This window comes from Microtus oregoni, unplaced genomic scaffold (assembly GCF_018167655.1).
Source record: "Microtus oregoni isolate MIOR12 unplaced genomic scaffold, Mior012 000018F_ref0000195, whole genome shotgun sequence".
NCBI classification, from domain to species: Eukaryota; Metazoa; Chordata; class Mammalia; order Rodentia; family Cricetidae; genus Microtus; species Microtus oregoni.
This window is the reverse complement of record NW_024543077.1, coordinates 32,869,272-32,886,279: the sequence shown is the minus strand read 5'-3', so window position 1 is coordinate 32,886,279 and position 17,008 is coordinate 32,869,272. Positions and strand designations below refer to the sequence as shown.

General features: G+C 37.4%; 1 protein-coding gene across 2 annotated transcripts in view; it reads right to left on the bottom strand.

The window, feature by feature from the left end:
- Gls (glutaminase) overlaps positions 1-17,008 on the bottom strand; it is a 63,873-nt gene that overhangs the window by 39,004 nt on the left and 7,861 nt on the right. For both annotated transcript variants that reach the window (XM_041668420.1, XM_041668421.1), the window contains exons 2-7: positions 12,818-12,914; positions 12,375-12,496; positions 7,386-7,515; positions 6,494-6,573; positions 4,243-4,406; positions 574-632 (exon numbers count right to left, since the gene is read on the bottom strand). In XM_041668420.1, coding sequence (XP_041524354.1) covers positions 574-632; positions 4,243-4,406; positions 6,494-6,573; positions 7,386-7,515; positions 12,375-12,496; positions 12,818-12,914 — 652 coding nt within the window. The remainder of the gene's footprint in view (positions 1-573; positions 633-4,242; positions 4,407-6,493; positions 6,574-7,385; positions 7,516-12,374; positions 12,497-12,817; positions 12,915-17,008) is intronic.

Sequence of the window (17,008 nt, the reverse complement as noted above, 5' to 3'; positions counted from 1 at the left end):
CAGAAACGTAAGTTATGTAATAACTGGAAGAAGCCTTATTTCCTTTACTTATGACATGATAAAAGTGAAACAAATGAAATAAACTTAAATGAAAATTGCGATCCCAGCTTGAGGATAAAAATAATTTACTTCTTTTAATATAATAAATATATTTTGTCTTAAACAAAAATTAGAACATTTTCTCCAGCATTTAACTAATAAAAATAGTATACAGAAAATGCTTCTTTCTAGAAAAAAATTTTTACTCTTTCTGGAAGAGAAAAAAAAAAGATTAAAAGCCTTAAAAAGAAACACCTCAGTGCCTACTGATCAAAAGCTAAATTTATATGGAGAAGTGAACTAATGGCTGGGATCCTTGGTGAGTCCAATGGTTTTCATTTTATCCTTGAAATGACACCACGGGGGAGGGGCGGGGGAGGACACGGACTGATAACCCTAACCCAATATAACAAGACTATTTTATTAATACCAAGGAAAATGTACCATAGTCCTACACAAACAATCCAAAATACATATTTATTCCTTAGTTATTAAAACATTTGACTAGGTTAAAAGGAAAGGTCGACATTTTACCTTTATCAGTGAAGTGACAACGATGGCCCCAGCATTTACCATAGGGTTGTGTGGTTTATCTGAAAACATAAAGCAACAGCACCGTTTCAGATATTTGGCACCACTTCCTCGGATGCACACGTACTTTTCTGCAGTAGGATTGTTTGGAGCAAGGTACATATAAACCAGTTGTTCACACCTAGGATTCTGCTGATACCACATAGTAAAAAAAGGATTCACACAGCAGTTGTAAAAAGTAATTTTAAAAGTACATCCAATTTTTTAACCCTGCCATTTCAGTCTCAATCTCTATCTCTGAGTTCTAATGACTGAATATATCTCAGTTACGATTAAAGTTCACAAAATGCATACATCAGCTGACCCCCTAAGGAACTTTATATTACAAATAATCCTGAAAAAGCCCATCTGGTATGACTCCAATTTTACTGTTTAAAAAGGTTCGTGTATGTATGCACACGTATATGTATGCATGTGTGTGTATGTCCACTGAAGAACAACACAAACACTAGTAATACGCCTAAATAATAAAACTATACTCACTTTACATATATCCTCTGTACCTTCAACACTTCTTATACAGGTTTTTGAAAGATGTATTTTTATTTTCTGTGTTTGCCTGCATGTATATATGTGCACCACATACATAATTAATTTCTGGAAAGACCAGAGAGGGCTGTCAGATCCGCTGGAATTAGAGCTGCAGACAGTTTTGAGCTACCATGTGGGTGTTTGAAACTGAACTTGGGTCCTCTGCAAGAATAGCAAGTGCTCTTAACCACTGGCCCATCTCTCCAGTCTTTTTAAATAAAATTTAACTTTTAAATTGACCCATAATCCTAACCATTTCTAAATCTTGAATTGATTTTTAATTAACTTATTTCAATTCTTAAATTTAAAATTAATTTTTTTCATTGGTCCTGTGGAGCCGTCACAGGACCTCCAAAAATTGATTAGGATCTTGCTTATTGATGCAAATTTTTTAAATTAATTTTTAAATTCTTAAACTTTTAAAAATTGAAATTCTTTAAATTCTTAATTGTAATTCTTAAGTTGATTAAACTTAAAAGCTTAGCAATTCTAATTCTTAAATGAAATTTTAAAAGCTTAACTTATGATGTTAGCATTCACTGAACAGTGAATCATGAACACACAATTCCAGTCCATTACAAATACTCACTTGAGAAAGACTTCCAGCAAAGTGTGGCAGTGTTCTTCTTTCCTAATCCCAGGCTGGGCTACCTGAGCTCCGGCCTCAAATAACAAAACAAACGCCTACTTCCCCGTGGCAATGATTTATCTCCTCAGGGATAAGCTTATTGAACCTGACAGACATTTACCTGTACTATACACACCATTGGTTTCCTTACATTAACAGGTTACATTCCATAAGACAAGCCTCTAGCTAAACCTGTAAGCTCTGAGAAAGCAGTCAAATGGTTCCGCAAAATAATAAACAGTCACCATGGGACCCAGCCATTCCGCTTAGCCATGTAACCAAGAGAAGTCTAATGTCCAATCAGCTGAAAGGTTTATTAATCATGGAATATTATAAAAAGGAATAAACTACATGAACCTTAATCATATTAAGCTAAGTCATGAAAGAATAAATATTAAGTGATCCCATTTAACTGGAGTGTCTCGAATAAATGAATCTATAGACAGAAATATACTGCCGGGTTCCAGGGCTAAAGAGAGATAGGGAATAACGAATGAATATGGAATTTGTTGTGGAGGTGGTCACAGCGTTCCCACTTGACGGGCATGAATATAGTAAAAGCTACTGCGCTGTATACTTTTGCTACTGTTTTTGTTCTGAAACACTCTAAGTAACCCAGTCTGTCCTCAAACTCATGACTACTCATACCTACAACTGAGAGATGAGGTCACAGGTCTGCAGACTCCCAACCCTAGCTTCGAGCTGTGCACCTTCAATGAATAATTGTGCTATTATGACTTGTATCATTGAAGATAAGGATATTTTCCAAGACTGCCATCTCCACGATGTGTTTCCTCACGATGATAGAAAGTATCAGCCAACGCCAATCTCAGGACAAAAAGTATTTACATCTCAAACATTTTAAACATATTACATATTCTTACAGGGTTACTACAACTGTTGCTTATCTGTTCATACTTACACTAATCTTTATTATTACAACCTTACATAGCAAGAGTGATAATTATTACCATGTAATTCTGATCCGAAGTGAACAGAGGAACAAACACTCTGTTTCCATAGCTACAATCTACTAGTGAAATTTTAAGTGAGAAAATGATCTTCAAACTGTTCTGTGTGGGGTCTGGTGCAAACCAAGATTCAATAACGCAGCATCCCCTGAGGACTCAGGAACAAATAGGGACCCTAAGCCTTCTTCTGGCCATCAAGACCTCTGGTTTAGTTTCCCATTTCAAGTCTTATGAAGAACTAGTACTAAAGCCTTGAGCTCTCATCACAACTGTTTTCATGGACATACTACCACTTTTTTAAAACCATTCATGAACACGGCAAAAATTTTATTAAATAATGTTAAATTTATTTACCCAAACATTTTTTTAATTTTTCATAAGATGCTATGTTATTTTACATGTATGGGGGGTGTTTTTCCTGGACGTACGTATGTCTCTGCACAATGGATGTGCCTGGGGTGGAGGCAGCCAGAAGAGGCGCTGAGATGCCCCGGAACTGACACTGTAGTTAGCTGTTAGTCCACCATGCAGTGTTGGGAAACACATTTTGTTCTCTCAAAGATAAGCCAGTGCTCTTAATCCCTAAGCATTTAAACAGCCTCTCAAAAAGATGTCTAATATTCAAATTCTACATTTGTTTTTAGATGTTTAAATGTATCTGCCAGAATGACTTAGATTATTCCCCTTGCCTTCCAAAAGAAAGTGCTCATTATATTATAAAATGTTTTATATTCCAGGGATAACAGAACGAGTTTTTATTAAACCTGGATGTCAAAGGGCCTAATAAATATTTCAGAATATAATATCCTCAATAAAATTGCCAATATATGCTAATTTATATCAGCATAAAATTATGGTAAAAAAACAGCAAAGATTATGGTAAAATACAAAAAACTGTATGCCCTTTTATAGTATATGACGTTTATTTAAGAGTGATTATACATTCATTCTATGGACAAATTGAGGTCAGAGCCTCTAACAATAAAACTGGTAAGGAGATTGAACCTAGCTATTTCTTTACCTTTGCCAAACAGGCTCTTTTAACTGAAATTATTAGCAACACACTCAGAGTAATTATGAGCACCCCAGAACTATGAGCTGCTCCCACTGGACTGTTCTTAAGCACATTCTAAACATTTTCAAACGTTAACAGAAACCCTCGATAGGTGACTATAATGTAACTTATTTATTTATTAATGGACAGGGCTCATGTAGCCAAGGCTGCCCTCGAATGCTATGGGCTGCTAGCATTATAAATGTGCACCGTAGCAGCTGTGGAATACATTTCCTGCCCCTACCTCCCTACTGCTCTTGCTAATGGTGTAAGATAACATAAAAAAAAACCTCTAAAGATTAAAGAAACTCGACGTCAAGTTTTAAAAAAATAGGAAAAGATTTCTTCAAAAGCAGAATTCAAATTACTTAGAGTTAAGCAAAAAATGAGTTATTTCTTTCTCTAACCAACTTGTAAACATTCCTTACCATCTTCATTCAGAAATAGTTTGTTGAATCTCAATCCACTTGGCTCTTTCCCAACATAGCGATGCACATACTCAGTTCCCAGATCATTAACTGCAATGGCGTATTTCAGGGGCTTCACACAGGACTGGAGACAAAAGGGGACTTTGGTATCTCCAATAGAATGCCTAGTCAAGTAGATTTAGAAAACAATTAGCATCAGCTGGAAACAGCTGCATGACCAGACTCTTTTTATATTATTAATTCTAATCCATAAACATTTTTAATTCAACCGTAAATGTTTACTTCAACATTAAGGAAGTTTAGGGGCTGGCTACATGACGCTCAGGGAAAGGTGCCCACCACCAAGTCTGACAACCGGAGTGTAATCGTTGGGACCCACGGTAATGAGGTTATCCTCAGGTTATCTTCTCATCTTCATAAGAGAGAAAAAGAGAGAGTGTGTGTGAGTGTGTGTGAATATAAACATTAAAAGAATATGTTGAAGAGGGATACTGCAAAGAAAACGGCAAAAGCTTAAATTAGTCAAAGTAAGTTTTATTAGGTGTTAAATCAGTATGTTTTTCTTACTACCACCTGATTTCAGAGTAAACTAGGCCTTTTAAAAATTACACCTTAGAAAAATTAACATGTTTATTTATAATAAAAAAACTTACGCTTTTTTATTATAACTTAAGGACACTTCAGATTAGATAATTAAAATCACAGATGAAGAAGTTTTCAACTTTACCTTAAGAAGAAAAACCTAAAGTTTCTACATTTACCTGACTTGTAGCCTCAAACTTTAGGGTACCGCCAAGCATGGTGGCACATGCCTATAACCAAATCAGAAGCAGAGGCATGAAGATACAAAGTTTGAGAATAGCCTACGCTACAGAGTTCAGTTCTAGGCCAGCCCAGCCACATAAAGAAACTGGTGTTCAAAATCGAAAAGATAAAATGAAATTGCATCACTAATGTAAATTCATCAAGTTGTATGAACAATACCTACAAGCTACATATATTTTTTAAAATTTATTTAGTTTTTACACAGGAGTGCTCTGTCGTCATGCACACATCAAATCCCATTACCAGTACAGATGGCTGTAATACACCGTGTGGGTGCTGGGAATTGAACTCAGGACCTCTGGAAGAGCAGCCTTAACTGCTGAGCCACTTCACCAGCCCCAGTTACATACACTTTTATGTTGTTATATTTTCACTTTTAAAAGTAATTTTAAAGACAAATATAGTATGTACTGGCTCATAAGTAGCTTTTAGACATAAAGCAAAGAAAAATCAGCCTACAGCCCACAACCCCAGAGAACAACAAAGAGGACCCTGAGAGAGACAAACATGGAACTGCACAGGAAGAGAAAAAGACAAGATCTCCCAAGTAAACTGGGAGCATGGGGGTCACAGAACAGGGTAGACAGGGAGAGGTGAGGAAGGGAGGGTAGCGAACAAAACTGCATAGCTAAATAAAAACAATTTTTAAAAAGTAATTTTAAGGAAAAATTATATTTCTAAGCTAAATTCTTTTAGTGGGAAGAACACTGAGACTTACAGCATAACTGTTCTGACATAAAATTAGAACTTGACAATGACTCTGACTTCCAGCAAAGTAAAAGTATTTTTTGCAGAGTTGTGTGTGCATTTTCACACTGAAGCAGACGTGTGCACATGTGTGGCTGACACCAAGCCCTTCATCCTCTCCGTTTTACTAAAGCAGCCTCCCACTCAACACGGAGCTCGCCACTCCCTAGTTCTGTAGCCTGTTTGCATCGAGGATCTCTCTGCCCCTCCCAACTGTTGGGATTACGGGGAGTCACATTTGCCAGAGACCACCTCTGGTCTCCCTGCTTGCACACTAAACACTTTATTCACCAAGCATCATCTCCGAAGCCCCCTCCCCCCAAAAAATAGTTCTTGAAAAAACATTCCCACACTTCAGCATTTTCCCAAAGGTTTTCATCCAGATTTTAAAGTCAAATATTTCTCTTTATAGTTCTCCCTCATAATAACACTTTCTGATAATTCTTTAAGAAGCCTCATCATCGACTGCTTCTCAAATACAGTTTCCATGTATATAATACATATAAAAGACTGTATTTTGCAGCTGACTTTTACTTTGCAAATTGACTGATAATGTGATAGGTTATGCTACATAAGTTCAAGACCAGTCTCAAAATCATGTTTCTTTCTGCTTCATGACTATTGTTATACAAAACTTAAGGGTTAAAGTTGGTCTCCATGGAATTTTAAATAAACTTACCTTTGCCCATCTACTGTACAGACAGATACACCCCACAAATCAGGACTGAACTTGGCCAGCTGAGGAATATAATCAGCAACCTATCCAAAACATTGGAAAGACATTAAGAGACACAAGCTGGGCAGTGTTTTCTCTCGCCAACGACTAGCTGTTTATACTCAGGAACGTCTACCTGGCCTTTAATGATACTTGTGAAAACGAAGAGCGCCAATCCACAAACCCCAGCACCTGCACGACGTTGGGTGGCTTCTCCCTGCTCTCTAATTCCCAATGCAATTGTTCTTCCTACACATGCACAGACTAAAGAACTAAAAACTTTTTTAAAAAAGGAAAAACCTAACAGCTTTCAACCTTGCAACACTGAGATTATATGAAAATCTCTGCTGCTACTTGGAGAACTTGGTTGGGGGGACTAATGGGTGCCTTATCTATGGGGCAGGGGTGTTACAGGTTCTTCTGAAGCACAGGCTGACAGGGTGGGCCCACACTTGCTTACACAGTGAGGCTTCCTCTGAATTCCTGATTCTTTCTCCAACTCCTATATGATGGGATTATAGGTAGGGGGACCACCGTGCTTGACTTTCCCCGAATAATTTTTAAAAACTAGAAATAATTTTACTTTATATTAATGGATATCAAGTCTGCAGCAATGTCAGTCATCCTTATTAATTAAAAAAATGCAAAGCCACTTCAGTCATTTTCCAAATTAAATTTCTTTTAAAACTTGGTTTCACTCTAGGCAGAATAACAAAAAGAAGTTAAGTACTTAACATGGTTTAAAAAGCACCAAATCTAGTGGCTTGACTCAGTCTCTTAATTTGTAAACAAAATACCCAGGTTATTCCCTTTACACCAAATGTTTCTATCAGGAAAACGTGTATCCAAACCTTACCTTCCCTCCAGACTGCTTTTTGGCGCTCTCATACAACTCATCAATGTGTGAGGTGAAGGACATAAAGTCAGGAATGACAAACTTCCTTCTAAAGGCTTGTGTCAACAAGACGATGTTGCTCTGAACGCACCTGTGAAATGTGACAGAAAGACAGAGTGGGCACCTGTCAGTCATCACCCCTGCTAGCAGCACTAACTGGGACTAGTAACAGGTACCGCTAAAGGAGGTACGGCACACAAGTCAGAATTGACTTAAAATTAAGACATACTCTCCCTAGGTTATTTTTTCTGAACAGATCAGAAATAAATTAGGTGTGCCTAAAATTGTGCCAGGCACTAAAACAGCAGTGCATTCTTTGAGGTCTGAGCATTAGAACAAGCTTCACATCCTACTAGAACTGATACTCATTATGAGATTAACATATATGGTTAACAAAAACTAGTCTTTAAAACACCATAAACAAGATTATGAATATTTTTCAATTTTAACATCTTTTTTAGCTTCTGTATAACTACTGGGTAGTATTTCACAAAAACTTCAAGTAATTGCATATATATTCCCTGAATAACACTTGGCATATATATTCCCTGAATAACACTTTGAAAGCACTCATCAATTTTCGTAAGTGAAAAATGTTAAGATGTTTATAAAAATAATGTACACTTTACAATAAACTTCTTATGAAGTAGTATATTAAATTTTATATTAGCAAAACCAAAAGCAAGCTTGATGTAAATGTAACACATTACAGAATAAAAAGTGTTTCAGTGTTAAAAATTATCTCAAAGACACAGTAAGCACTCTGGTGATCTTAACCAACATTCTGCTTTCTTCTGAAAGTGACTCAGGCAAAAGCATGTCAGTGCAACCTTGAACATGGTGCAGCAGAACATTTTAAACTCATGAATGTCAAGATACAACAAAACTATAATTAATACTCTACGGCAAGGCCCATAATATGATTAAAAAAAATGCCAGTGGTAATGGCGCATTTAATCCTAGCACTTGGGAGGCAGAGCCAGGTCAATTTCTTGAGTTCAAGGACAGCCTGGACTAAACAGTAAGTCCCAGTACAACCAGGGCTACAAGGAGAAACCTTGTATCAAAAACACCAACAGACAGACAGATAGATAATTGGCAAACAGACAGACAAAAATAAAAAAAGTTTAAGTCAGACCGTTGCTATGAGAAGATATTAATGTAACTGGATTCCTCATAGATAAATGATACAATACTAAATTAGCATTCATGGACGAAAAAGAAAAATAATGGGCATTATTAATGATGAGCATGTTTAACCTTAAAAATATCAATACTTTCTGAAGAGCTTCCCCGCTTCATGGATAAGTAAATAAAATTAAGAGGCTGAGTAGTACACCAATAAATATTCTCATTGGTTAAATATTTAATTTTTAAATAGCTTCTAAAATTCAACTTCCAAAAATAATGCTGTAAGGGAAATATAACAAGGATACCTTTCTCAAATGAAAAAGCTTAAGGTACTTGTGAAAATTAAATCACTTATTATTTTTAAACCAAAATACTTCATTTTTAAGAAGTTACAAATAAAATATACCAAGCAAATTTAAATGGTTAACCCATTACTATTTCCCCCACTATTATTTTAAATGCTTAAAACTAATCAGGGGCTGGAGAGCTGGCTCGGTGGTTAGGAGCATGATTGCTTTCCCAGCTGTGTTCAATTCCTAGCACCCACATGATGGCTCACAGCTGTCTGCTACACCAATTCCAAGAGATACAACGCCCTCTCCTGGTCTCTACATGCATGTGACGCACAGAAACACCTATACACATAAATCTGAAAATAAAATTAAAAAAAAATTTATCACCACATTTAAGAGTATTTAGTCAACAAAACTATACAATTAAGTTTGGATATGGTGTTCTAGCATAAGGCATCAGCAAAAACCATGTGGCAACAGCCTTAAACCCTCCCCCCACACACACGGACACACTCACACACATATTTTAAATGTACATTGGTGTTTTGGGCATGGGTGTCAGATCCCAGAACTGGAGTTACAGGTAGTTGTAAGCTGCCATGTGGGTGCTAGGAATTGAACCCGGGTCCTCTGGAAGAAGAGTTGGTGCTCTTAACCCCTGAGTGGTAAATTACCACGATAGACAGTTTCAGCCTTCAGAATACTCTAACTACACACAGTGAGGGATGCTCAAACAGTGAAGACTTGGTGTACTATAAAGCAGAAGTTGTTTAAACTGAGGAAAAATTACCTTTGCCTTTCAGCAGGCAAACATCCTTCTCTGTGCTTTGTCCGATCACTTTCTCGACAATCAGTTCTTACAAATACTATGTACATTAATGTATTACAAACTGTTTTCTCACATTTCATTTCATTAGTAATATGAGTTTTTAGAAAACCAAATAATTACAAATGCACACCACTTGTTGTCTCTAAAAACAAGTCCAAAAACTATGATCACACATACAAAGAGGTCTAAAAATGAATGAGTGAATAAAGAACGTGTTAGCACAGTTTCTTCCCCTGTCACTTTAATGAATATCGAAATAAAGACATTGATTATATAGAAAGGCACAGACAGCCTCCAACTTTCAAATGCTAAAATTCATTTTTCATTTTTACAAAAGTCACAACACTGGTTTCTCTACTGTAAAGGCTAATAGATATATTCTAGGAAAAAATTTCAACACTACCACTCAAATCTGAACTATCTACCTCTGTAAATTCTTCTCTCAGGAGAAAGGAATTCCATGTTTTAACTCCTCCTTTCCAGCAGCATGGAGATGAGACTATTTTTGAAATCCCCAGCTAGGTAACTTCATATACTGAAAATCAGAGAAGAAATCTCTGTGGAGTAACCACATTTTTTTTCTTTCTTTTTTCTTCTTTTTGGTTTTTCTCTCTGTAGCTTTGGAACCTGTCCTAGAACTTGCATTGTAGACCAGGCCGACCTCGAACTCACAGAGATCCACCTGCCTCTGCCTCCCAAGTATTGGGATTAAAGATGTGCGCCACCACCGCCCGGCATAACCACTTTTCTAAGTGACCTGAAAATGCTCATAGTCAGAGGTTGAGTCACCTCGTTCTAGACCTAAAAAGAAAACTCGGTTGTCAACTACGACCCACCACACAGACTACTGTGCTTCCATGTCAGGTTGTCAACTACGACCCACCACACAGACTACTGTGCTTCCATGTCAGGTTGGGGACTGCCTATAAATAAAATTATAGATTTTTAAAACTTGAGTTTGTGTTTGAAAGTTGTGCAAATTATTATATATTAATTCAATTACAAACAGAATTTGATGATTGTGGTTCTTAAGGTTCATAACTAAGAGAATATTTAAACTGCTTTTAATTTCATAATGAAACAATGTTCATAAAACGTATTTTAAAGCAGGTTTAAATGTGCAATTTAGTGCTTTCCCTTAACAAATCCGAAGCGAGGTCCCCAGACCTACTACTACTCACAGACCCACCATCAGTTAACTGTACTCACAGACGAACTGGAACACCTCCCAAAGGCACCACTACCAAGAAAGAGGACTTTGCACAGATAGTTCCTAAGACAAATCCTTACTCCAGTGGCACAAATGAATCTAGAGGTGAATCCACGCCCTTTACAAAACAGAACAGGTCGACAGACTCAGATTCCTCACACCAACTGCAAAGTAAGCTGGACTGCTACACATTAAACTTGGCTGCACTAGGAGAACCGAGAGTCTTCTGCTGAGAATTCAGAATTGGCAGAAGTGTCACAAGTATGCCAGAAACTTCAGAGAACCTTACTTAAATATTTACCTTATCCCTCCCAAGGATTCTGGGATACCACTAAGTGAGATCTAGAACAAATCATTCAACCAACCAAAGAAAAGAAAGGTAGTCAAACACACACACACACACACACACTTTTAAAATAAATGTAGAAGAAATTCCTTGGATCCAGGGCTGGAGAGATGGCTCAGAGGTTAAGAACATGGACTGCTCTTACAAAGGTCCTGAGCTCAATTCCCAGCAACCATGCGGTGGCTCACAATCAACTGTAATGAGATCTGGCGCCCTCTCCTGGTGTGCAAGCATACATACAGACAGAACAGTATATTCGCAATAAAAGAATAAATCTTTAAAAAAAAAATAGAAGAAATTCCTTGGCTCCATCTTAACTTAAGCCTGTAGCTTAAGGAAAAAAAAGTCTTAATTTTATACTGCTTTCTATTAACTATCAGTAAATTAAAATATTATTTGTTTAGGAACAATTATAAACATGTTCTCTATTAAAGCTAAAACAGGGGCTGGAGAGATTCTTCCAAAGGATCCAGGTTCAATCCCAGCACCCAAAGGGCAGCTGACAATTGTCTGCAGCTCTAGTTCCAGGGGATCTTTTAGAGACATACATGCAGGCAGAACACCAATGCATAGGAAATAAAAATAAATCATTAAAGAAAACTCTTAAGCCTAATACAAATACAGTAGAGAAGATTAAGAAACAGATCTGTAAATACAACAATGTCAAAGTGTTCTCATACAACCAAATCAGGGTTTAATTTTCAAAGCTGTCTTCAGTTCTCAACTGTTTTGCAAAAAAAAAAAAAAAAAAAAGACAATAGCTCCAAACCCATTCATGAATACATTTGAAAGAATCAGAATCAGGTGATGCAAATATGGTTTACAAAGTTGTGTAAAATCCTCTCTTACTCATCATCGAAATCACCATATGAAAGCAAACTTACAGACTAAATTGAAAAAGTCAGCAAATAATGTAGACAGAGCAGAACACTCTAGGCACAAAACAGCATTGATAGCTAAGCTTCATTAAAGCAGATTAAAAACTTCCGTGTGCGCCATCACTGTTTTCAGAGACATGGTATCTACAAACCACTTCTCAGTTACACTAAAGCACTGGTCTTTAAAACGTAAAACTGTTTTAAAAGCACAATCAGCATACAGCATAGCAAATCACCATTGAAGGTTTGGCAGAAATTTTTACTTTTTAAAAAGATCTTTGTCTAGCATGACACCATCTGACGTTGTCTGAAGAGTTAATCTTAACATATCCATACACTCTTTCAACCTGGGGTCAGACGTTCGCAATCCTGTAGATTTGAGTGCCTGTTTTTAAAAAAATAAGAGTTTGTAAATACACAGCGCGGACAATGTGCACATGCTTATCCAACTCTACGTGTCATTCCTGTACATAAAGGTTTCTATGCAAGCCTTGATCAATCACAATTATCCACTTTCTGGACAATTTTCTCACTTTTTCTTTCTTTCACTGATTACCTCGAAGTGAACATGGTAATAATTTGAAAACAAGAGAAACACTGTCAGAACCTACAGGTCAGATAAACTTGAAGACTATGTTTCAGGAGTAGTATGTAACTGACTTAGGATCACTTCTGTGAAGGCTGAGAGAAAACTATAAAAACTTACTGTGATAAACTTGTGAACAGGTATCTTTTCTTGTCCTTCAGCAATTGTATAGAACAGCAAATCTTCCAAGCTAGGTAACAGACCCTGCTTTATTTTACTAAAGGAGAAGGAAAAGAATACAAAATTAATCCTTGTATGAATATTCTAATGGATGAAAATCAAGTTCATTATTAAATAACCACTGTACCAAACTATAGTGGAGATGATACAATCATAAGTAGTATAGCCATAATAAACACTGATTCCCCAAAGTCAAATCAGTATCATTAGAAATCACACTGGAAAAAAAGTTAAAAAACAAAACAAAACATTCATTAATAGTTTTCATTCCAGGTCATTTTTATTATCACATACATACGTGATTTTAAATCTAGGTTCTGCTTATGTAAGAAAACATACAGTATGTCTCCTCAAGTCTGGCGTATTACACTTAGTGTGATGATGTCTAGTTACATGCATTCCCTGCCAATGATTTCACTGTATTTTACAGCTCAATAAAATTCCACATACATGCACAACATTCGTGTTACCTATCTACACACTTCCTGGTCATTGTAAATACTACGGCAGTGAAAGTCATGGCTGTGCTGAGTCTGACAGACTGATAGAGTGTGAGCACTAATTGGTAGTAGCTGTAGTTGTTTTCTTCCACGTGCAAGTACGTGTGCCAGCGCCCGCCGAGGCCAGAAGAGGGCATCAGATATCACGGACCTGGAGTTACAGCAGTTGTGAGATTCCTCACTTGTGTACTGGGAACCAAACTTGGGTCCTCTGGAAAACACCAAGTGCTCTTAACCACTGGGTGGTATCTCACATTTAGATAGATAGATAGATAGATAGATACATACATACATACATACATACATACATACAAACAAGAACAGCCGGGCAATGGTGGTTTACGCCTTTAATCCCAGCACTCAGGGAGGCACAGGCAGTCGGGTTTCTGTGAATTGAAAGCCACACTAGTCTACAAAATGAGTTCCAGGACAGGACAGACTCCAAAGCTACAGAGAAACCCTGTCTCGAAAAAAGAAAAATAAAACAAAAGACACAACAAAAACCCTAACAGATCATGTCTGTTTATACTGCTTTTGCTGTTGAACAGATCTGTTCTACATGTCTAAATGATTCCTAGTTTAAACATTATGAACAGTTCTGAATTTCAGTAAGTCTACTAGTATTTCGTTGTTTTCTACTAACATTACTTCCCAACTCTTAGTGTGATACAGTGTGACACACACACACACACACACACACACACGCACGCACACCTGTCCTAAAGACAATAAAATAGTTGGGCAGTGGTGGTGTGCACCTTTAATCCTAGCACTTGGGAAGCAAAGGCAGGAGGAGCTCTTGTGAGTTCAAGGCCAGCCTGGTCTTGAGAGTGAGCTCTAGGAAAGCCAGGGTTGTTACAGAGAAACCCTGTCTTGAAAAAGCACCCCCAAAAACAATAAAACAGCTGACTCACAAGCATATACATTTATACATAAGGCATATAAATTATCTCCTAAAAGAAACATCAATATTGGCATCGGTATCATGTAGTTTTATTTCCAAAGCACTGCGGCACCAACCCCGGAGTCTGTAAATGCTGTATTAGTAGCACATGTGAGCGCAAGTAGGCCTGGAGCATTAAGGAAGTCCAGATACAACTTCCGGGCGTCCAGTTCCTCTAGTGATCCTACTCAGGGCCTTGGCTTGCGTGGCAAACGCTTTTATACCTGAGCCATCACTCTCACTGGCCCCAACCTTCAAAAACAACAACAACAACAACAAAAAAGCCCTGAAAGTATATCAATTTATCAATACTAGTATGTTTTAAAAATTAATTTTTATAAGATGCTAATGGCATACCCTGACACAACTTTGACCTCAGACAACTTTTTTTAAAAAGTACCTATTTTTTCTTTTCTTTGCCTCTGCCTCCCGAGTGCTGGGATTAAAGGCGTGTGCCACCACCACCCGGCCAGTATTTTAACAATAACTGAAAATCACTTACATACTGTGCTGTGTTTTGAAAAAATTCTTATTCAGTCCATTCTAATTAATGATCTGGTGACAGAAATACAAGTCTTACAAAAGTACTGCATAATTTCTAGTACTAACCAAATGTACCTGCTGACAAAAGTGAGCACCACTATCTCTCTGCTCAGAGAGACTCAGAACCTTCCCAAGGGCGCACAACAGCAGAAACCAATCCTGAGTCTGCTTCTCTGAGTGTGGGGTTGGAATTTACCACTGCACTACTCTGAATTGTTACCTAACTCCTGCTCTCCTAAGGCACAAGCGAGTTTTCTAGGTTTTACCCTGATCTAATAGCTTTAAATAAGAGTTCAATAATACTGATGACCCAATATTTAAAGAAAAATTGAACCAGCTGTCAAAATCAGTGAATAATAACATACCAATTATTTACGGAAAATGGCTTTTCAGATAAAACTTTAGATAATGGCAGTTTATTACTTTAAAAACTGCAGAATAAGCTTTCTCCATCTTTATCACATCAGTAAATGGTATTTACTTTGCCTAAAAGCTATGTAAATAACACTAAATATATGCTTCTTTCACTTATGTGACATAGTGAAAAAAATTAAAACGGCCCTTTATTGCCACAGCTAGCAAAGTGAGTAAATATTTACTTGCTTAAAAGAGAAGAAACTAATTTGTATCCATAGGAAAAAATGTAAGCCATGCCTAAGATACATGACCATAAAACTTGTACCTGTAATCCCTGCACTGGGGCCAGAGAAAGCAGGAGACTAAATTCAAGGTCAGTCAGGGCTACAGAGCAAGGCTCTGTCCAAAACAAAACAAAAACCAACGAACCCCCACAGAACTACTACAACTTGAACCAGACACTCCCCCAAACTTTCAAGAAAGCAGAAATCACGTCAAAGAGTGTTCTTGCTTTATAATTCTCTCCTGGTGTTGTTATTCTGTTATACATCATAACCATGTATTTTACTACTAGAATTTAAAGGCTAAACACTATTCTTAGATACTATATGCTAGATGAGTATTTTTTCCAGCCTTGTCATAGCTTCAGCTGTCAACCTGACACAAATCTAGAGTCTCTGGGGAAGAGGGACCCTCAACTAGTGAGCAGGTTAGACTGGCCTGTGCTCATGTCTGTGAGATATTTTCTTAGGGGCTAGTTCAAGTAGGAGGCCAAGTGGACCTGCACCTTCTCAAAGAGGCACCTGCGGAAGCCAGTAGCTTCCTCTGTGGCTTATGCTCTAAGCTCTGGCCTTAACCTGTAAGATGAAATAAATCCTTTTTATTTCCTGCCCAATTTACGGCCGGGTATGGTCTGTGCTGGCTAGTTATACACCCATTTGACAAAAGCTAGAGTCATTGGGAGTCAGAAACCTCAACTGGGAAAATGCCAGCAAGGTTCTGGTACCTCTGCTTGACTGATGATTGAGGTGGGAGGGCCTAGGCCCCGTGGGTAGTGCCGCCCCCTTGGTCAGAGGGTGTGTGACAAGTCATCCACAGGAGCACTCCCCTATGGCCGCTGGTCAGCTCCTGCCCTGACTGCCCTTGAGGACCTCAATATGAAAGGATAAGCAAAATAAATCCTTTCCTCCCAAGTTGCTATTGGTAATGGTATTTTATCACAGTAGAGACCTGAACTAATAAATGTGTATATCACAGCAACAGAAACCAAACTAAGAATTGTTAAAACACTCTTTCACAAAGCAAGGAAATTATTTTAAACAAATAGTACTTTGGTACCACTACAGTAGACTTATTCAGAACTAAATCATAGGAAGAAGATAAAAACAGGCTTCAATTGTAAGTAAGGGGAAATGAAATGACTCTGAAAATATGAGTGGCCCTTTTCAGGTATGAACTGCTATTGTCGAAGTATTTAAATAGAGGCAACAAACAACCTTTACAGAAGTGGGGGAGGGGGCAGCAGCTAGAGAGATGGACTTTTAAGGTCTCTCCCAAACTTAAACTTACAAAAGATCAATTAATTCAATACAATGTTTCACAAAACTGTCAAAAGCAATTGGTGGGGAGGGGGCGACTATGAACTTGGTTAGGTAATTTACTCTTCTAGGAAATTTTGTGAAATAAAAAGAGGTAGAATTAAATGATCTTTGAAGTCATTTCCCAATTCTAATTGTTAATGAGTTGCTAAAAATAACATCATAAACTAATAAAATCATAATTTTACAT